The sequence below is a fragment of the Schistocerca piceifrons genome, chromosome 5 (genome assembly GCF_021461385.2).
Source record: "Schistocerca piceifrons isolate TAMUIC-IGC-003096 chromosome 5, iqSchPice1.1, whole genome shotgun sequence".
Lineage (NCBI taxonomy): Eukaryota > Metazoa > Arthropoda > Insecta > Orthoptera > Acrididae > Schistocerca > Schistocerca piceifrons.
Window position 1 is genome coordinate 657,138,619 of NC_060142.1, and position 22,516 is coordinate 657,161,134.

Here is a 22,516-nt window from a genome sequence, read left to right on the forward strand (position 1 = left end):
CTTAGTTACTTATCAGCAACCTAAAATCGAGAAAAAGTAATCCAGCTTTTTAGACTGAGAACACTTGTTGCTCACAGGTTCAACAGTTAAGACGAGATTTCACCTCTAGATCAGAGTGGAATTTATAGAATTTCCTGAAATCTGTGTGGGAAATAATACGTAGGTCAATGAGGGGGGGGGCTGTGGTACCATACTGTCAGAGCGTGAAAGGGGTTAGTAAGTGAAAAAAGAGAGATTTCAGCTTTGCAGATGAGAATCTGAATTAATTTATTTCTTACGATATTAAAAATTATGTTCTACAAAGAAGAGCAAATGGCAAGGAACTAACAGTAATGCAAAATCTGGTTATTAATAAACAACAGTAAAACAATCATCACTATCATGTTTCTTCAGTTTACTCTCAGTGCATATTGTTTATTCCTAAAGGATATCCGTAAGATTCTCTGGTATCGTTGCTATTCCCAGTGAAAGTGAAGAAGAATTTCAGGACCAGTTCAATGGAATGAACAGTGTAAGTAGTATTGTATCTTATATGGGGAGCAGGCAGATAGCTTGGAGTGCTAAGGTGCCAGAACATGAATAAGCACAATTCTTAACAAGGATATTTGCACAAAAAATTTTCCTAACCAAAATTATCATGACCTTCTCAAAAAACCGTCCTTACAGAGTTAAAACAACGTTTTCTTCGTTACCGTATCTCGACATTTACTAAATGAACAGAACAACCTTTATTCATTTCAGTTGCTACACGATATTTGTGAAATTACTAAGAAATAAATTCCTTGGAATGACTACTTGAATAATTAAAATAACTCTTACTTCAGCACAATTAAGGGAACATAATTACATTGATACTTTATTAACACAGACAATTCGCTGAAATAATTAGATTCACGGGCGTTCATGTTAGCATTAAACCAGGCAACATGATGATAGTGAGGATAACAAACGACTCAGAAATATATCGGAGAGAGAGAAACACAATTAAAAAGAGAATTGATATTGTTAAGACTCTACTTTAGACAATCAGAAACATTGGGCTGTAGAAACACACGGGGGCTGCCAATTGTACTTCGTTAAACAACCCAATGCTTAATATGCCAGATATCCCTATTTAACACGTTATAACACGGAAACTAATTACCGTACGAGTACCACACTTGGTAGCATTCATTTCCAGAGTATGGGGTGCATGAATTCCATGCGTCACAGTGCCACCGTTCAGTTCCAACAATGGCCACCAGGTGCCCTGACCACTCATCGTGATTCATACTCTTACACACCTGACCAATCGCAGTCCACTTGTTGACGTGTGAGCATGAGCTTGGACAAAAAGAGCAGGGCATTATTCGTGTAGCTGTATTATCAAAACAACAGTAATGCTGGAGCTGCCCTTCGAGAATACCGCCGGCTGAACGGATTACAGAAGGGTCCACTTTCTCCGCATACTTCCGGAGCACGATGAAGAAGTTCGAATCAACTGCAATACTGGACGTTTCTCCGGAAAGAGGCCGACGACAGGTTGCACCACATGTGGTTGATGAAATCGCTGTTGCTATAGCAGACAACACTGCGCGCAATTCCCGATCGTCAGGCAGCGCGTGCTGTGTCACGACTGTTGAACATTCCGTGGTCCACTGCACGGTAGGAGCTTCGAAGCATACTCGACTGGTACCCGTACAAGATCCATACCGTAGGGCCGCTTGCAGCACAGTACACGCAACGACGTGTTGACTTCGCTCTCCACTTTTACGCAAGGATTTAAGATGACGAGGGCTGGCCTTGGACCATCCTACGGACAGACGAAGTTCAGTTTTCTCTGACGGGTGAGGTGAACACACAGAACTGACGAGTGTGGGGGTTCTTCAGTTTCCGTCACTGCGTATCAAGTTCCTCTGTATGGTGAACATGTCACCGTATGGTGTGGCTTCACGGCTACGTTCGCATTGGCCCATTCTTTCTTGAACAGGTCGGCGCTCAAGAACCAAAGACGTCGCCGGCCGCTGTGGACGACCGGTTCTAGGCGCTTCAGTCCGGAACCGCGCAGCTGCTACGGTCGCAGGTTCTAATCCTGCCTCAGGCAATGATGTGTGTGATGTCCTTAGGTTAGTTAGGTTTAAGTAGTTATGAGTCTAGGGGACTGATGACCTCAGATGTTAAGTCCCATAGTGCTTAGAGCCATCTCTGAACCAAAGACGTCCAGTGTGACTGGTCAGCGTTAGTGCGATATGCTTCGGCAGCGTATCGTACCCGCCCTACAGGAGAGAGACGCATTGAACTCGACAGTTTTCATGTAAGATGGGACCCCACTGCACATCGATCGTGGAGTTCACTTGCTTCTCCGAAACACATTTTGAAATGATCGAATTATCTGCCGACCGCTTCCAGATCCTTGGCCGGTACCATCACCTGATCTCATTCCCTGCAATTTATGGTTTTGGGGCTGCCTCATGGACTGAGTTTACCAGGGGAACATTCACACTTGTGTTGATATGAGGCTCAGTGTACCAAGAGAAGTAGACAGCGGACCTACGGACATGCCACGTTCTGCTGTTCAGAATGCAATCCTGCGCATTCAGACTCTTCTGGACAATGATGAGCGCCGTATTGTAGCAGTAATGGTACCGTTATGTAATGGTATGATGTACCGCAAAGCATATTAAGAGTGTTTCAACTGAATTGATTCTGCATTATTTCTTTTCCCCATCCCCTTGCCATTAACACTACTAAGTTGGGTACTGGTATGGTAATTAGTTTCCGTGTAATAACGTGTTAAATATGGATGGTTTTACTATAATAACTCGGTACAATGAAATCATTAAAAATTCTAATGCAGAATATGAAGAAAAGGTAACTGCGATTACGTGGCGCTAATACTACCCAGATTTGGTACTTTCTAAATTATCATAATAACGTAATGATTATTGAAGGTCATCACTTGAGATAATAAGTTAGGATGGTCAAACACGGTATTCAACTGATAACAGAGGAAGGCGAGCCGTATACGCCATATATCGGTCAAATATAATTACTAACAATAACATTTAAATAACATTCATAAACACACAGATAAGATATTAACCATGACAAGCAGGAAAGATAACCTGCCAGTGTCGATTTTCGCCCGACATTCGAAGCGACGGCAGCAACAACTTAAACATAATGTTGTTACTGAATAATTTTCCTCTGTGATCGTCCTGAAGTAACAGATTCGTAGCTATCGTTGTCGTGTGCCAGACTTAATCCACTCAAGCTAACTTCGTTCTCAGGGCGCTTCAGCAAGTTAGCAACCAGGCCCGGACTGGAGGGAACGCACCGGAAGTAGACAGGCGCAGAGAAGAACTTGCAGACTCGGCCACAACATGGAGTAATCCGTCAGTGTTCCACACCCAGCCCATGACCTCTGATACTGGCACAAAATACTCCAGCACAGGATTCAGACGCCGGCTTAGGCCGATACGCTTATGTTGGCGTTACACCGCCTGCCCGTGGGGGTCGCGGAAAATGTAAACGGGTTCTCGCCAGTTAACAAAGACACACTGAAATATAATTAACAATTTCCTACGTTCCTTTTACTCCAATGGACTTTATTACAACTTCTGTACCGTGTGAGAAGGATACCAATTATATTTGATTAATGTTCAGGGGAAGCTGGAGAGGAATTCCGACTTACGGAAGACACATTTGTAGTTTTGTTTTCATACAGACGTGTTTCAGCGCTTACTGTGCTGCCTTCAGTGCGTTTATTTGTTTATTTTCTTTCTCACATGACGTTGTTGCATGTTCTTGATACTAACTTTAGGTCTGCTACACAGTCTAGGGGCTGTCAAACTTTTTGATGTAGTGATGCTCATTTCTTTGTTTTTGCCGAGGCAACACAGTTCTTTCTTTTACTTTTGTCATTACAAAAGTGTTTTCTATGATTTATTCCCTGCGATTTCGTGCCACGCAATCTTGGGAACAAATTGTAGGAAATACATGTGTTATAATGTTCTTTCTATATATCTTTAGTGTAATGTTATTTCTTGATTCCTTTGGAACACCTTGAATGAATGCCTGAACTGGAAACTTTGTGCTTGGGAACAAATTGTAGGAAATACATGTGTTGTAATGTTCTTTCTCTATTTCTTTAGTGTAATGTTATTTCTTGATTTCTTTGGAACACCATGAATGAATACCTGAACTGGAAACGCATACAAAACTTGAGTTATCGTGCAGCGTGTTGTAGCTGTAGGTGGTGTGCTTACTCTGTGTCACTGTTAGCAAAATCTTTACAGGAAGCGATTCGGAAGTGCAACTCCCAGTGCCAGTAAAGAAATACAGTCACCGAAAAATACATTCAGCCCCTTAGGTACTGAATCCTCTGCCACCGTTCCGAACTCATAACTTTGGTCCCTGTGCACATAACAAATAAATACAATTTTCTTTCCTCCACCAACGGTGGATCGCGAATTGTTCATGAAGAAGAACAGAATATACTAGCTACAGGCTCAGCGGTGTGCAATGTTGGCCGTAATACTTTGAAATATACGAGAAACTCTTTTGGCTGATAAATGAAAACATTTAAGAAAATTCCATGTCTAAAAACATATGAACAGGGCATGGAGGCGGTAGTGATTTGGATGAATCACTAACACTGACTTTTTAAATAGTGGAATTGTATTCGAAATGAACCTTGGCTTTTCAAAACAACTGACAACTGAAATTACGTTACTCAAAGAAATTACTCCCTTTTTACTAATTGAGTCACAAGCAATGACATTTATACAGCAAGTATTATCTAAACTCATTAAACAAGCATAATGGCAAATCATCACACCATGTATAAGTAACTGAGTCAGCAAATCATAGAAACGTTGCAAAAGCGATATATCTAACTAGCCTATACATCAAATCTGTGTACGTACATTCTGGAGTTACTCAACATAGAACTCACTGTTACCAGTTGCCAGCCAACACATTTACACTAAAGTGCTGGCAAAAAGAAAGTCATAAAAATTTAACTTCTTTACCTTGCCTCCGAGAAGACTTCTGTTTCCACGTTTCTATTTGCAATAATATATGTACTCATAATTCCTACATTATAACCTAATACTTGGTGACTTTACAGAGCACAGCACAACTGCCTACTCCATACTCTTTCTGTCACAGGCAGCTACCCACTGCTGTGAGCCAAGTGCTCTCCTACTCCAACACTACAATCTCAGACCAGAAGCAGTATCTTTGACTCCGCGGTCGCGCACAGTCAGCGATTCACTTTATAGAGCCCATCAGAGACATATATGGTTTGTAATGTAATAGTTTCAATTTAGTTTACGTTAGTATCATTACAATATTCGTGTGCCACATATGACTTCACCCCATAAGACTCGTTTCAGTGTAACGACAAAAGCAGAAGAAGTGAGCATGTTACTACGACCAAACAAACGAAAAAACACTAGAGTAGCAAAAAGTATGACACGCTGTAGACTGCATAGTAGACGCTAGGCTACTATCATTAACATCCAATTGTTCATGTGAAAAAGAATATAAACAAATAAACGCACTGAAGATAGCACAAAAGTATTGAAGCACGTCTGGATGAAAACAAAACTAGAAATGTGTCTTGTATAACGCGGAATTCCTCTCCGATTTTCTTATCAACCACTTCAACATTCACAAAATTATTAGTTAAGCGGAAGGTAATTCACATGTATTAGTAATCTGTGTTAATTCAAAAGCAATTATTGAGGGGACTCCCTTTGTTACTTGTCCAATCACTATAACTTTGTTTCCTTCCAACACTGCTTGAGATCTTCAGCACAATATCTTTAATTCAACGCAGTTGTCTGTAAAGCTGCGAGGCTAATCCGAAAATAAGGTTAAAAGAAATTTTTGAAGTACAAATGTTTCAAATGGCTCTGAGCACTATGTAACTTAACTGCTGAGGTCATCAGTCCCCTATAACGTAGAACTACTTAAACCTAAGGACAGAGTTTATCATGGGAACATTCACACTTGTGTTGATATGAAGCGCAGCGTACCGAGAGAAGTAGACAGCGGACCTACGGACATGCTACGTTCTGCTGTTCAGAACGCAGTGCTGGGCATTCAGACTCTTCTGGACACTGATGAGCGCCGTATTGTAGCGGTAATGGTACCGTTAGGTAATGGTTTGATGTACCGTAAAGCATATTAAAAGTCTTTCAACTGAATTGATTCTGCATTACTTCTTTTCCCCGTGCCCTTGCCATTAACGCTACCAAGTTGGGTACTCATATGGTAATTAGTTTCCGTGTAATAACGTGTTAAATATGGATAGTTTTACTATAATAACTCGATACAATGAAACCATTAAAAATGCTAATGCAGAATATGAACAAAAGGTAACTGCGATTACGTGGCGCTAATACTACCCAGATTTGGTACTTTCTAAATTATCACAATAACGTAATGATTACTGAAGGTCATCACTTGAGATAGTAAGTTAGGATGGTCAAACACGGTATTCACCTGATAACAGAGGAAGGCGAGCCGTATACGCCATATATCGGTCAAATGTAATTACTAACAATAACATTTAAATAACATTCATAAACACACAGATAAGATATTAACCATGACAAGCAGGAAAGATAAGCTGCCAGTGTCGATTTTCGCCCGACATTCGAAGCGACGGCAGCAACAACTTCAACATAATGTTGTTACTGAATAATTTTCCTCTGTGATCGTCCTGAAGTAACAGATTCGTAGCTATCGTTGTCGCGTGCCAGACTTAATCCACTCAAGCTAACTTCGTTCTCAGGGCGCTTCAGCAAGTTAGCAGCCAGGCCCGGAGTGGAGGGAACGCACCGGAAGTAGACAGGCGCGAAGAAGAACTTGCTGACTCGGCCACAACACTGAGTAGGGCATGGAGGCGGTAGTGATTTGGATGAATCACTAACACTGACTTTTTAAATAGTGGAATTGTATTCGAAATGAGCCTTGGCTTTTCAAAACAACTGACAACTGAAATTACGTTACTCAAAGAAATTACTCCCTTTTTACTAATTCAGTCACAAGCAATGACATTTATACAGCAAGTATTATCTAAACTCATTAAACAAGCATAATGGCAAATCATCACACCATGTATAAGTAACTGAGTCAGCAAATCATAGAAACGTTGCAAAAGCGATATATCTAACTAGCCTATACATCAAATCTGTGTACGTACATTCTGGAGTTACTCAACATAGAACTCACTGTTACCAGTTGTCAGCCAACACATTTACACTAAAGTGCTGGCAAAAAGAAAGTCATAAAAATTTAACTTCTTTACCTTGCCTCCGAGAAGACTTCTGTTTCCACGTTTCTATTTGCAATAATATATGTACTCATAATTCCTACATTATAACCTAATACTTGGTGGCTTTACAGAGCACAGCACAACTGCCTACTCCATCCTCTTTCTGTCACAGGCAGCTACCCACTGCTGTGAGCCAAGTGCTCTCCTACTCCAACACTACAATCTCAGACCAGAAGCAGTATCTTTGACTCCGCGGTCGCGCACAGTCAGCGATTCACTTTATAGAGCCCATCAGAGACATATATGGTTTGTAATGTAATAGTTTCAATTTAGTTTACGTTAGTATCATTACAATATTCGTGTGCCACATATGACTTCACCCCATAAGACTCGTTTCAGTGTAATGACAAAAGCAGAAGAAGTGAGCATGTTACTACGACCAAACAAACGAAAAAACACTAGAGTAGCAAAAAGTATGACACGCTGTAGACTGCATAGTAGACGCTAGGCTACTATCATTAACATCCAATTGTTCATGTGAAAAAGAATATAAACAAATAAACGCACTGAAGATAGCACAAAAGTATTGAAGCACGTCTGGATGAAAACAAAACTAGAAATGTGTCTTGTATAACGCGGAATTCCTCTCCGATTTTCTTATCAACCACTTCAACATTCACAAAATTATTAGTTAAGTGGAAGGTAATTCACATGTATTAGTAATCTGTGTTAATTCAAAAGCAATTATTGAGGGGACTCCCTTTGTTACTTGTCCAATCACTATAACTTTGTTTCCTTCCAACACTGCTTGAGATCTTCAGCACAATATCTTTAATTCAACGCAGTTGTCTGTAAAGCTGCGAGGCTAATCCGAAAAGTAAGGTTAAAAGAAATTTTTGAAGTACAAATGTTTCAAATGGCTCTGAGCACTATGGAACTTAAATGCTGAGGTCATCAGTCCCCTATAACGTAGAACTACTTAAACCTAACTAACCTAATGACATCACACACAACCATGCCCGAGGCAGGATTCGAACTTGCAACCATAGCGGTCGCGCGGTTCAAGACTGTAGCGCCTAGAACCGCTCGGCCACCCCGGCTGGCTTTTGAAGTACAAAAAACGAATTTACTTTAATAATCTTTACATTCATTGTAGTAGAAGTGTTGCAATAGTTTTGCACATATTCACCATTTATCTCAATAAATTTTGTCATTCATGGAACAAGCTTTTTGGGTCCTGTGTCATCGACATTGGCCACGAAGGTGTTTCTTCGGTCTAGTGAACAGATGATAGTGACTAGGTGCGAGATTGTAGATATGAGATGGATGGCTTTAAACATCAAAACCAAACGAAGTCAACAACTCTTGTGTTGCATGAGAGCTGTGCGAACGTGCGTTGTCATCAAGGAGACGCTTCCCGTTATAGCATCCCGCGACATTTGTTTTGTATGACTGCGAAGCTTCTTCATGTTCTCTCAGTAACTTACAGCATTTATTGTTTCACTTCTGTCCAAAACATCAACGAGCAGAACCCCTTTTCGATTCCAAAACACTGACACGAGGATTTTCCACGCTGTTTCCTGAGCTTTGAATTTTTTGGCTGAAGGAGAATGAGTATGGCGCCACTGCCTTTATTGTCATTTTCTCTTTGAAGAGGAAATCCCAAGTTCCATATCCTGCCACAATAAAGTCTAGAAGTCTCGGATTCAGTCTCAAAACGGTCAAGGAATTCGCGAGCGACACTGACTTCGTCTATTTTGTGTACTTCAGTAAGCACCTTTGGCGCCTATCATGTACAAAGTTTGCGATAATTTAGTCAATAAGCTACGATTTCATGAATAACAGTTCGTAAAATGTTTGGAAAACCTGCATCCAGGACGTCAACCGTCGATCGGCGATCAGAGAGACGTTCTTCAGTATTCTGCACTAAATCCTAAGTGACAACGCCGTCCGTTGTGACCGAGCGGTTCTAGAAGCTTTAGTCCGGAACTGCTCGACTGCTACAGCCGCAGGTTCGGATCCTGCCTCTGTCGTGGATGTGTGTGATGTCCTTAGGTTGCTTAGCTTTAAGTAGTCTTAAGTTCTAGGGGACTGATGACCTCAGATGTTAAGTCCTATAGTGCACAGAGCCAGCCATAGTGACAACAGTCTTCTGTCGTCATCGTGAATTTCCGTCCTTACAGAATTGAAATCCCGTACCCATTTCGTCATATGCTGCTTTGACATTACGTACATTACGTCCTCTCCATAAACTGAAACAATTTCGCGATGAATCGCAGCGGCGTTCATGCCCTTAGCATTTACGTAGCGAATTACAGCGCGCAGTTCGCACTTCGCGGGAGCTAGAATGAGAACACTCATTTCTAGCACTCACCAGAACAGTGATCGACCAGCTACTGGCTGTTGGGAATGGTCGTTCCTTCCGCTGGCTTCCCGCTACACGGCAGTGGGACCAACTACCGCCACGGACATTTCACGCTGAAGCTACATGCCACGTAACCCTACGTAACGTTACGTAGAAATTCGATGACACTTAAGTTTGTCTAAGATAGTAACATGCCCTACACAGTCAATCGCCTTGTGCCGTTCGCAGAAAACACAGGCTGGTCGTATTTTATACTTCAAAGCTCTTAATATTTTATATGTGAATGTACATACATCATTCTCAGTCGGGCACACCTGCTCGAATCCAATCTACGTCGTGCCAAGTAAATTGTTTCTGCTTAAATGTGCGACTACTAGTGAGTACTGTACTATTTCTAACATTTTGGAGAAAGGACTCTGAATGGAATTTTATAGCAATTTTAAGTGTTTCTTACCATGTTTGTTACGAACAGGTTAAGCCGTAGAACCCCGACTTCTCTAAATCTGATGAGGGGTAACAAATGGCGTAGCACCACTGGATTATGCGACAGGTACGTTTGAGTAGAGTGAATCACGAACTGGTCGTTGTCGGTCCGCAGATCCCGAACTCTGCGCCGACGGTGGTGTCGGACGCCGGGGGCGGCCGGAAGACGTCGTGGTCGTCGCTGCAGCTGGCGGTGGCGTCGCTGACGTACCCGGAGGCGGTGATGCGCCTCCGCTGCGTCGCCGCCATCTTCAAGGTGTACCGGCGGAGCAGCGAGTCCGTGGAGCTGGTCGACGACGTCCCGCAGATCGCCTCCGTGCTGGGACACAGCCGATCTGGTGAGTCGCACCGTCTGTCTGAGAACCCGAACAACACGGGCAATATTTTATAGGTTGTTCATTGGTGCAGGGGATCCGTGTTGCCCGATAGCCCATTAGATATTGAAATTCAATAACATCTTCTCGGGCTTCCAGCAGCATCAGGTGGTTGAAATTCCGCGAGCCTTCGACCAAGCTCTCCTACGCCATTGTCAAGTGGTAAAACACTGCCGCATCGTCGTAGGCTCGCCGTTATATAGCCGCACTGCTGGCTGTGACGTCACTGGTGCTCTCTTACTCCCCCGATATGGTAATGTTTTCGTCCTACATCCGCCGTTCGAGTTCTAACATCGCGATGGCCCCGTCCCAGTTTCGAGCTGCAGACCGCTGTCCTTCTCCATGGTGTTTCCTATTTCTATAGTTTCTTTTCTGAGGCTTTCCCAAATTCCCTTCCTCCTCATAATGGCAGATGTCGATTTTCTAAATCGTGTTCTGCCACCACTGATTTTTCGGAATAGCGTAGGCGTAAGCACTTCTCGTCTTCTGTCCGGAATAATGTTTGGCCGGTGTAGTAGCAACCACACTGAAATGGTTTCTTGTACACTCCAGGTGTTCTAAACCCCAGATCGTCCTTCACTGGCCTCATGAGACGTAGTATTTTTGCTGGGAGAGTGAAAACTAGTGAAATGTTGTGTCTCTTCAGGAACCGGCTAATCTTTCTCCACACTGTGCCACAGAAAACTGAAACCGCAAGTTCCTTGCTCTCTTTTTAGGTGGTGTTTCTCCTACCTCTCCCACCAGAAATAGCCGGTGAAACCTGGTGGGGACTGAAGCCAATTTCCCTGAACACTTTTCGGAGGTGACTTAGAGCTAGTGGGAGATCTTCAGCATCTGAGACGACTTTAGCACGGTGGACGAGGCTGTTCTCAACACCACATTTTTGTGGTGGATGGTGACGGCTGAGAGAGTGGAGATACATATCCGATGCCTATTGGTTGTTCGGCGAACAAAGATGTCTAGGAAGGGCAATGCACCACCTGTCTCTACTTCCATCGCAAGTCTAATGTGGTCGTGACTGCCGTTCAGGTGTTGTAAGAATTCTCCCCAATTTTTACGTCCATGGAGCCAAATGATAAAAGTAACGTCGACGCAAGGTAACAGCAACTTGGCTCAGCTGCAGTTGCGTCCAAACTAATCTCTTTAGATTTCTTCATACAAATGCTGGCACACTGTCCTACTCGTCGAAATACTGGCCACCACATAGAAGAAACCACGATCTCAACGTGTCTTTATTCAATCCTACACCTGTACTTATCACGTGAGACCCTGGTTTCATGTAAACTATATTTGGTTTAATTTCACATCCCCTTTTTCTTTTTATTGCGACTCTACTGTTATTAAATGAAAATACAAACGTTTGCTCTTGAAATTGTTCCCTTTCAACTGGAAGAACTATGAACTGAAATAGAATAAAGTTTCCTGGTTTTCATAAGGCGTGGTTGGTCTTCTAGATTTGGTTACGTTACCGCTTAGAGGCAACAAACGTATTTTTCGTAGTTACCATTGATAATTTGTCACAAAACTTCGGTAATTAAATATTTAGTCAGGATTACCCTATGAAAAAAAATTAATGTTAGCAACATACAGTACTTTTGATTTAAATAAATTTCCCTTATTATCTTTTTAATACTGAACTGCCAAAAGACTGTGCGAGATCTTAAAATAGAAGGATTCCAGATTAGTATCTCACTCTAACTTACGCGCGGATCCCGATATAGTCTCCGAAGCTGTTCAAAGTTCATTCAGCGTATATTTTAAAATTAAAATTCTACACTGGGTAACAAATTAAATCCACAGGGTGAGATCACTCGCAGATAATGGCGTGAAGGGTTTTAAAGTTCTGTCTTATTTACCTAGTGTAAACTGGCTTCCCACGGTAGCCTAACTCGCTGAACTTTTTCTAAGTTTTTGCTGCCAAAAACCCACCGAAAAAACAAGCTCCCAAGGTTAACACATCTAAATGTTTCGTACAGTACGTAAAATCGACCTAATAGCTGCACATACGTAATTTTCCAGTTCATCCAGGTGAACGTTCATCCAATATTGCTCAATGACCAAATAACAAGATCAACATGGCTGCTGGCTACTTAAGCACTCACAATGCCTCTAGCCTAGCAACACCGCTGGCGTCTTCCAGTACATATTCACAAACTATTAATTTTACGACATACAGATGCAAGATACATCATTTAGCATGTAAATTTACTCTGCTTTACACTCTCTTCTCTGGTTTTCTGTCAAGTTAATCAGTTTGTCCAATAACTGGTATTATGTTTGTGTAAACGCTGCTTTAAGCTGTTCAGTTGAAAATAAAGAAATAAAACTGAATACACCAGAATCCATGTCTAGTTACCTATCCTGCCGCTACTTGCGCCGTTTTATTAATTTGTATGGCGAAAACGCGTATTGTATGTACAGAATGCAAAACTGGGGCTATAACTTAATATACATAATGTTTACAGAAGCTTCCTACCTTTTTCTCGTAAAGCTCTATGAGCCCTATCTCTGTAGAGTCAGTTAATGAAAGTCGAACAAGCCATTGTGGAGAAATTTATTTTACGGCCGTGGTTTAATTGATTGTAGATGCTTTTTCAAACACGCATTCGTCGTACTTTTCTGTTTGTAACTATATAACTGGCTTTTCTGTAACTATTCTGTGTCAGTGTATATTGAATTCTGGTAGCTCTTCCATTCTTTTTGCTAACGGCTGCTGCATCCGGGTTTTCCCAGAGCACTCGCCAGAGCATTCTGTCGTAGATATGATGTGCTTTTACGGTGGTGAATATGAAAATGTAAACGCCTCTTCAACACCGTATACACCCATCGTGTCTACGACACAACTGAAAGAGCTTTTGTTCCTGAGCGAATTCTGGCGACACGGAGGCACTTGGCAAGAACCGTAGGACACTTTCTATCAACTAAGTAGCAGAATGCATCGAGACGAGTGGGATGAGATCGACAGCATCACCCACAGGAGCATGCAGGACGAACTCGAGCGGTGCTGTGAGCGACAGGAGAAAAAGTGTGCAAGATGCCGAAAGCAGCCTTCCAAGGCGATTTCCGACGTTTCACGCACTGTGGTCAACCTCGCTAAACAACAGTTGATCAAAGCGGAACAGTCTGTCCTTCATAAACGAGGGAATTTCGCTATCATAACAGGAGCTATACCTATGGTGGACATCATTACTAATAACGAAGTGGCCTTTCGTTGCGAAAGAGCTGAGGGAATAGGCACTGAATCAGACAGGATACTGCACCGAGAAAAACCGCCAGCTTACAACCTGGAGAAAGAAGAGGTACAAGTCATCAAGAGTCTTAACCCTGACTTGAGTATATTGATACGGCATGCCGATAAAGGAAATGTGACAGTGTTAATGAATACCAAACATAGATCAGAAGATCCAGGTCCTATTAGATCAGACGACGTACCGAAAACTAAGCGCAGATCCAATGCAGAGGATCAGAGGGAATACGAATCGATAGTCAAGGCGTCTTCTATCTCGGCGCACATACACAGCAACCTGCGCAACACAGGAGCCCTACCACCTTGGCTGTAAGGATTACCAAAGATCGATAAGATTAATGTTCCATTAAGACCGATTGTTAGCGCTCATCTCTCACCGACGTATAAGCTGGCATAACGTTTGGCCTCTCGGCTCCAGTGGCACGTGGGGAAGACTGACACGTACATAAAGCACTCAGCACATTTCACTGAGAAGCTGAATACACTAAAACTATGACCCAACGACATCCTGGTCACTTTCGTGTTGCTTGTTTACTAAAGTGCCATTCAGTGACTCTCTGGAACACATCGATTCCATTCTCCCGCGAAACCTCATCAAGCGCTCTTATCCATGTCTCACCATCACCTGCTTAACGCGTAATGACAACTTCTACGAACAACTTCAAGGCGGCGCCACGGTCCGGTGGTGACCATCTCCTTCATGGAACATTCCGATGCACAGACACCGGACTTGGCACCTCGTAAACCTAAGGTGCGGTACAGATACGTTGATGATACCTTCGTTGTGTGGAGCCATGGTGACGAACAGCTCGGCGACTTCCTAAGACACTTGAACAGCCTTCACGCCAACATAAAACAAAAAAAGTAGAAACGGACAAACAGCTACCCTTTCTACATGTGCTGGTCATAAGAGGTGGGTAGAACCTGGACACAGCGTGTATCGAGAAACTGAGACACACGGACCGATAACTGCACAAACTGTCAGATCACCACTCTAGCCAGAAAAGAGGCATGATCAATATGCTCGGAGCGCGAGCAAGACAAATATGTGAGTCGCATCACCTGAGACGCGAGATGCAACACTTGTAAAGCGTTCTGAGGAGCAATGGGTACACCCAAAAGTTATATAAGAAGCGTAACAGAGTGAAACAGTTGGAGAAGTGAAACATCGGAAAAAGAAATGTCGTGTGCAGTCTCCCCGCTATACATTCCCAGGTTGACGTACAGAATCGGCCGGATATTGCGAAAATACGGCCTGAAGACTCTTTTTAAAACGAAAATCCAGATCAAAGAAAGTCTCAGATCGGGAAAGGAAAAAAGGGACCCATTTGCAATGTCGACAATATACTGCATGCTATGCACGTGCGTGAAAGTTTATGTTGGAATAACGGGACGACCAACCGATACCATGGTTCACAGAACATAAGCGTCATTGCAGGTGGGGACAGGTGGAGAAATCGGCTGTGGCAGAGCACGCACTGAGTGAGACCGGCCGCATAGTAGAATTCACCGATCAGGAAGTTCAGGCTGCATGAAAGAGCTATCACACCGGCTTGTTCAGAGAAGCTATGGAAATACACAAACATGATAAAAAATTCAACCAGAAAGAAGTAGGCATCAAGGTGAACGGATCCTGGATTCCTGTGCAGCGGCGAACGACCATTGCAGGTAGCAAGAGGAGAACGGTGCAAAAATGACCAAGGAAAAGCACTTGGACGTTGGCTCGCCAGGTACGTATAAACTTTGGCCGGGAGTTCGACTCCAGTCCACCCCCAAGCAATGGAGGGTGAAGCTTTGACAATACCAGCCGCTTGTGCACGGGAAACGTCAGAAAAATCGTCAATCAAACATTGGCCGAAGAAAAAGGATATTGGAACTATCCGAATGGAACGGAAATCAATAGATGTGGTGTTCAAGTAGAGACAAACAACTCATTACAATCGATGATTTTTTCTAGAGAAAGACCTTCACAAATTGAGCAAGTCAATAAGGCGTTTGTCCAACTCTGGCATTTAACAGTTACTGGGCTTGGCACAGATTGATAGATTTTCTGGAGGGATATAGAGACAAATTCAGTTCAATTTGCGAGCACAAAACAAGCAGTAGAAACTCTCGCCGTGTGCAGGCGGGCATTAACGTGATGAAATGGAAGCCCAGGGTGGCTTTCCATTATGGGACACACCTATATAAGTGGACCACCATGCCAGATCCGGCAGTCAGTCGTTATTACCCATGACGGCGAATGTCTGTTCGTCGAAATCGGGAACGTTTTACTCATAATTAAGCGGCTTGTTAATTAACCAGGAGTGGCGACGTAAAGGGATCTTTCCAACGTCTACCTCTAAGCTTTCCAAATCCCGATGAACATTCCAACCTCATGAATACCGGGAAAAAGGAAGATGGCGATCCCTTGAGGGTGTAGCTCCGTAACTTGGCAACATCTTCCCAGACTATCATGGTTTACGATTTTACAGAAGCGACATATGTTATGGATGCAGACATGGAAATTTTGTCATTTGGGTGGCCTAGGAAGAGTATTTTTTCTATGTACATACGAGTAATTTCTCTAAACATGTCATCATCACTCCTGCCCCTTAATGAAACTTGTTACTGACTGCAGCGAAGTTCGAACTTTTGCCTTCTCGCGACCCAACGCTCTGTGTCACATCTCTGAGTATCGGTGTTAGCTGCTCTCATACTCAGACTGAAACACTTCGAAAACATTGTAGATAAAATAATTTTGGATACTAGTATGCATCATACTGAAACAACTAAATTGGTGAAGTTTCTACCGACTTGCTGGGGTCCTCTTCAGTAACGGCCCTGATGAAGGCGATAGCATCGGCAATTTAGTTGTTTCAGTAGTTATAATGCGGCAGCCCAATACCCAAAATTATTTTATTCGAGAAGACACTGACCGTGAAAGGCCTAAGAACTTCCCAAAAATGTTATACACTATTAAGACTTCCACAACAAATTGGGTTTACAGTAACTGAAATAATAAACATTATGGCTGGCGTTCTGTTCACAAAGCTACAATACCTGCCGGGTTACAAGTTTCAGATCAAAGAGCAACGAATGCTTACGAAATAAATGCCTGTAGGGAAAATTCTCACGTGTATTACTAACAGATCCTACTGCAGTATTTATACCAATAGCACGAGGTGACTGGCGAGCTGCACTTTAACACCTGTCACAACGGAACAGTGTGACTAGAGACTGGTACCGTGCACCTGTGCTTCCCACTGGTGATGCAATATGAAATAGTTCTTCAAAACTATAAAATGTTGTGGCTTATTTTACTATCTTTAATACTACCGAGGTGGTGTTTAGAGTGGTTTGATGATGTCCTACCTTACGCTAATTTCCCTATTCCTAATTGACTAATACACTCAATATCCTCTATAATAAATGTCTGTAAATTATATATATATATCAGGGTGAGTCACGTAACATTACCGCTGGATATATTTCGTAAACCACATCAAATACTGACGAATCGTTTCCACAGACCGAACGTGAGGAGAGGGGCTAGTGTAATTGATTAATACAAACCATAAAAAAAATGCACGGAAGTATGTCTTTAACACAAACCTACGGTTTTTTTAAATGGAATCCCGTTAGTTTTGTTAGCACATCTGAACATATTAACAAATACGTAATCAATGCCGTTTGTTGCATTGTAAAATGTTAATTACATCCGGAGATATTGTAACCTAAAGTTGACGCTTGAGTGCCACTCCTCCACTGTTCGATCGTGTGTATCGGAGAGCACCGAATTACGTAGGGACCCAAAGGGAACGGTGATGGACCTTAGGTACAGAAGAGACTGGAACAGCACATTACGTCCACATGCTAACACCTATTTATTGGTCTTTTTCACTGACGGACATGTACATTACCATGAGGGGTGAGGTACACGTTCGATGGGCGTTTCATAGGACGTGGAGGAGGCATAAATTGGCCAGCCCGTTCTCCTCATCTTACACCTCTGGACTTCTTTCTGTGGGGTACGTTAAAGGAGAATGTGTACCGTGATGTGCCTACAACCCCAGAGGATATGAAACAACGTATTGTGGCAGCCTGCGGCGACATTACACCAGATGTACTGCGGTGTGTATGACATACATTACGCCAGAGACTACAATTGTGTGCAGCAAATGATGGCCACCACATTGAACATCTATTGGCCTGACATGTCGGGACACACTCTATTCCACTCCGTAATTGAATACGGAAACCACGTGTGTACGTGTACCTCACCCCTCATGGTAATGTACACGTGTGTCAGTGAAAAGGACCAATAAAAAGGTGTTAGCATGTTAGAAAATTTAAAAAGGGAAATGGATAGGTTACAGTTAGATATAGTGGGAATTAGTGAAGTTCGGTGGCAGGAGGAACAAGACTTTTGGTCAGGTGATTACAGGGTTATAAATACAAAATCAAATAGGGGTAATGCAGGAGTAGGTTTAATAATGAATAAAAAAATAGGAGTGCGGGTTAGCTACTACAAACAGCATAGTGAACGCATTATTGTGGCCAAGATAGACACAAAGTCCATGCCTACTACAGAAGTACAAGTTTATATGCCAACTAGCTCTGCAGATGATGAAGAAATAGATGAAATGTATGACGAGATAAAAGAAATAATTCAGGTAGTGAAGGGAGACGAAAATTTAATAGTCATGGGTGACTGGAATTTATCAGTAGGAAAAGGGAGAGGAGGTAACATAGTAGGTGAATATGGATTGGGGGGAAGAAATGAAAGAGGAAGCCGCCTTGTAGTATTTTGCACAGAGCATAACTTAATCATAGCTAACATTGGTTCAAGAATCATGAAAGAAGGTTGTATACCTGGAAGAATCCTGGAGATACTAAAAGGTATCAGATAGATTACATAATGGTAAGACAGAGATTTAGGAACCAGGTTTTAAATTGTAAGACATTTCCAGGGGCAGATGTGGATTCTGACCACAATATATTGGTTATGAACTGCAGATTGAAACTGAAGAAACTGCAAAATGGCAGGATTTTAAGGAGATGGGACCTGGATAAACTGAAAGAACCAGAGGTTGTACAGAGTTTCAGGGAAAGCATAAGGGAACAATTGACAGGAATGGGGGAAAGAAATACAGTAGAAGAAGAATGGGTAGCTCTGAGGGATGAAGTAGTGGAGGCAGCAGAGGATCAGGTAGGTAAAAAGACGAGGGCTAATAGAAATCCTTGGGTAACATAAGAAATATTGAATTTAATTGATGAAAGGAGAAAATATAAAAATGCAGTAAATGAAGCAGGCAAAAAGGAATACAAACGTCTCAAAAATGAGATCGACAGGAAGTGCAAAATGGCTAAGCAGGGATGGCTAGAGGACAAATGTAAGGATGTAGAGGCTTGTCTCACTAGGGGTAAGATAGATACTGCCTACAGGAAAATTAAAGAGACCTTTGGAGAGAAGAGAACCACTTGTATGAATATCAAGAGCTCAGATGGCAACCCTGTTCTATGCAAAGAAGGGAAGGCAGAAAGGTGGAAGGAGTATATAGAGGGTTTATACAAGGGCGATGTACTTGAGGACAATATTATGGAAATGGAAGAGGATGTATATGAAGATGAAATGGGAGATAACATACTACGTGAAGAGTTTGACAGAGCACTGAAAGACCTGAGTCGAAACAAGGCCCCGGGAGTAGACAACATTCCATTAGAACTACTGATGGCCTTGGGAGAGCCAGTCATGACAAAACTCTACCATCTGGTGAGCAAGATGTATGAGACAGGCGAAATACCCACAGACTTCAAGAAGAATATAATAATTCCAATCCCAAAGAAAGCAGGTGTTGACAGATGTGAAAATTACCGAACTATCAGTTTAATAAGTCACAGCTCCAAAATACTAACGCGAATTCTTTACAGACGAATGGAGAAACTGGTAGAAGCGGACCTCGGGGAAGATCAGTTTGGATTCCGTAGAAATGTTGGAACACGTGAGGCAATACTAACCTTACGACTTATCTTAGAAGAAAGATTAAGAAAAGGCAAACCTGCGTTTCTAGCATTTGTAGACTTAGAGAAAGCGTTTGACAACGTTAACTGGAATACTCTCTTTCAAATTCTGAAGGTGGCAGGGGTAAAATACAGGGAGCGAAAGGCTATTTACAATTTGTACAGAAACCAGATGGCAGATATAAGAGTCGAGGGGCATGAAAGGGAAGCAGTGGTTGGGAAAGGAGTGAGACAGGGTTGTAGCCTCTCCCCGATGTTATTCAATCTGTATATTGAGCAAGCAGTAAAGGAAACAAAAGAAAAATTCGGAGTAGCTATTAAAATCCATGGAGAAGAAATAAAAACTTTGAGGTTCGCCGATGACATTGTAATTCTGTCAGAGACAGCAAAGGACTTGGAAGAGCAGTTGAACGGAATGGACAGTGTCTTGAAAGGGGGATATAAGATGAACATCAACAATAGCAAAACGAGGATAATGGAATGTAGTCAAATTAAATCGGGTGATGCTGAGGCGATTAGATTAAGAAATGAGACACTTAAAGTAGTAAAGGAGTTTTGCTATTTTGGGAGTAAAATAACTGATGATGGTCGAAGTAGAGAGGATATAAAATGTAGACTGGCAATGGCAAGGAAATAGTTTCTGAAGAACAGAAATTTGTTAACATCGAGTATAGATTTAAGTGTCAGGAAGTCGTTTCTGAAAGTATTTGTATGGAGTGTAGCCATGTATGGAAGTGAAACATTGACGATAACCGGTTTGGACAGGAAGAGAATAGAAGCTTTCGAAATGTGGTGCTACAGAAGAATGCTGAAGATAAGGTGGGTAGATCACGTAACTAATGAGGAGGTATTGAATAGGATTGGGGAGAAGAGAAGTTTGTGGCACAACTTGACTAGAAGAAGGGATCGGTTGGTAGGACATGTTTTGAGGCATCAAGGGATCACAAATTTAGCATTGGAGGGCAGCGTGGAGGGTAAAAATCGTAGAGGGAGACCAAGAGATCAATACACTAAGCAAATTCAGAAGGATGTAGGTTGCAGTAGGTACTGGGAGATGAAGAAGCTTGCACAGGATAGAGTAGCATGGAGAGCTGCATCAAACCAGTCTCAGGACTGAAGACCACAACAACAACAACAACATGTGGACGTAATGTGCTGTTCCAGTCTCTTCTGCACCCATGGTCCATCACCGTTCCCTTTTGATCCCTATGTAATTCGGTGCTCTCCGATACACACGATCGAACAGCGGAGGAGTGGTACTCAAGCGTCAAATTTAGGTTACAATATCTCCGTAAGTAATTAACATTTTACAATGCAACAAACGGTACTGATTACGTATTTGTTAATATGTTCAGATGTGCTAACAAAATTAACGGAGTTCTATTTAAAAAACGTAGGTTTGTGTTAAAAAACATACTTCCGTGCATTTTTTTATGGTTTGTATAAACCAATTACACTGGTCTGTGGAATCGATTCGTCAGTATTTGATGTGGTTTACGAAATATATCCAGCGGTAATGTTAGGTGACTCACCCTGTATATATATGTTCTGAATGGAAAGGGCATGCGAATTCCTCTCTCTTTAGTTGTTTGAATCTGCAAGACAATAAAGAGGAAAGTTGGGCTAGAAACACCGTCAATATTTTAAGAAGTGACCATGTAATTCGTCTGAAATAATAATAGGAAATCAGGAAAATCTATCACATAGTGGCACCAAATCATTTGAAGATGACTACTTCGAAGTCGTAAACATAAAGACACAGTCCTCTACAAGCGCTTATCAAGATATACAATAGTAGCTGACGCATTAGGTTGTAGAGAAACCAGATAATGATCCAGATCTGATATTGCGCCTACCTCTACTGGTAAACAGCGAACCATCACAGAAATGAATGATTGCTCCTGTGATGAGACCATCGAGGACTGTTGGTTGTGTTGCAGGTGCCGGCCGCGCGTACCCCGCGATGGTGTTCGCGGCGCTGCTGCTGTCTGCGACCAGCAGGTAGCAGTGACGTCACTGAACAGAAGAATGTCGACGGTCGTCGTCTCCTTCAGTGCGGTGGCGAACCCGTCGCCCGCGTTGTGTGCGAGCACATGCTACAACTGTGTTTTAGAAGGACCTCCTATTTACATTGCAGCAGACGTAACAGTTTATCGTGTTCGCTACGTACCAGCTGCACTGACTTTGTCAGTGACGAGACGTTTCGCAGGTCTTTCGTATTTTTGATATATACATGTTGTCAGACGTTTATCTTTCATACGACTGCTTTGTACGTGGCGTTGCAGTATTATTGACGAGTTTTCGTTTGAGGAAATTAAACTGTAATTCAGAATACCAATCGCATCTCAATGTTACTGACGATCCTCTGTAAATAACTGTAAATGTAATTGTAGTCTTTGTTGTTTATACTGTTGTGCAAAATACATATCGAATGTTCTCAGAACCTGAGTAAGGAATACGTGTATACAGCTGTGTTATAACATAGACATCAGCCTCCTCTTTAAAAGTGACGTCTTAAAGTCATTATATTTATTTTAAAATATGTAGATAAATTTAATGGTAGTAAAACTACATCTGTTCATATAAACAAAAGCTTTGCCATCAGTGTTGCTGTCTTGCGAACACTGAAGCACAATATTACCTCCCTACGTACAAAGCAGTCTCAACAGTCAATCAGTATTCGAATTGTGAAACGCAGCTATACAGTTATCATTTAAGCAGGATATGTATGAGTGGTAATTGACCACGACAATTGTTTGTACTTAGTTTGTTTAATT

General features: G+C 42.1%; 1 protein-coding gene across 1 annotated transcript in view; it reads left to right on the forward strand.

Annotated features, from left to right (window-relative positions):
* LOC124799179 overlaps positions 1-22,111 on the forward strand; it is a 36,641-nt gene extending 14,530 nt beyond the window's left edge. The window contains exons 2-3 of the mRNA XM_047262715.1: positions 10,231-10,453; positions 21,680-22,111. Coding sequence (XP_047118671.1) covers positions 10,231-10,453; positions 21,680-21,965 — 509 coding nt within the window. The 3' untranslated portion in view covers positions 21,966-22,111. The remainder of the gene's footprint in view (positions 1-10,230; positions 10,454-21,679) is intronic.
* Positions 22,112-22,516: the final 405 nt, after the last annotated feature.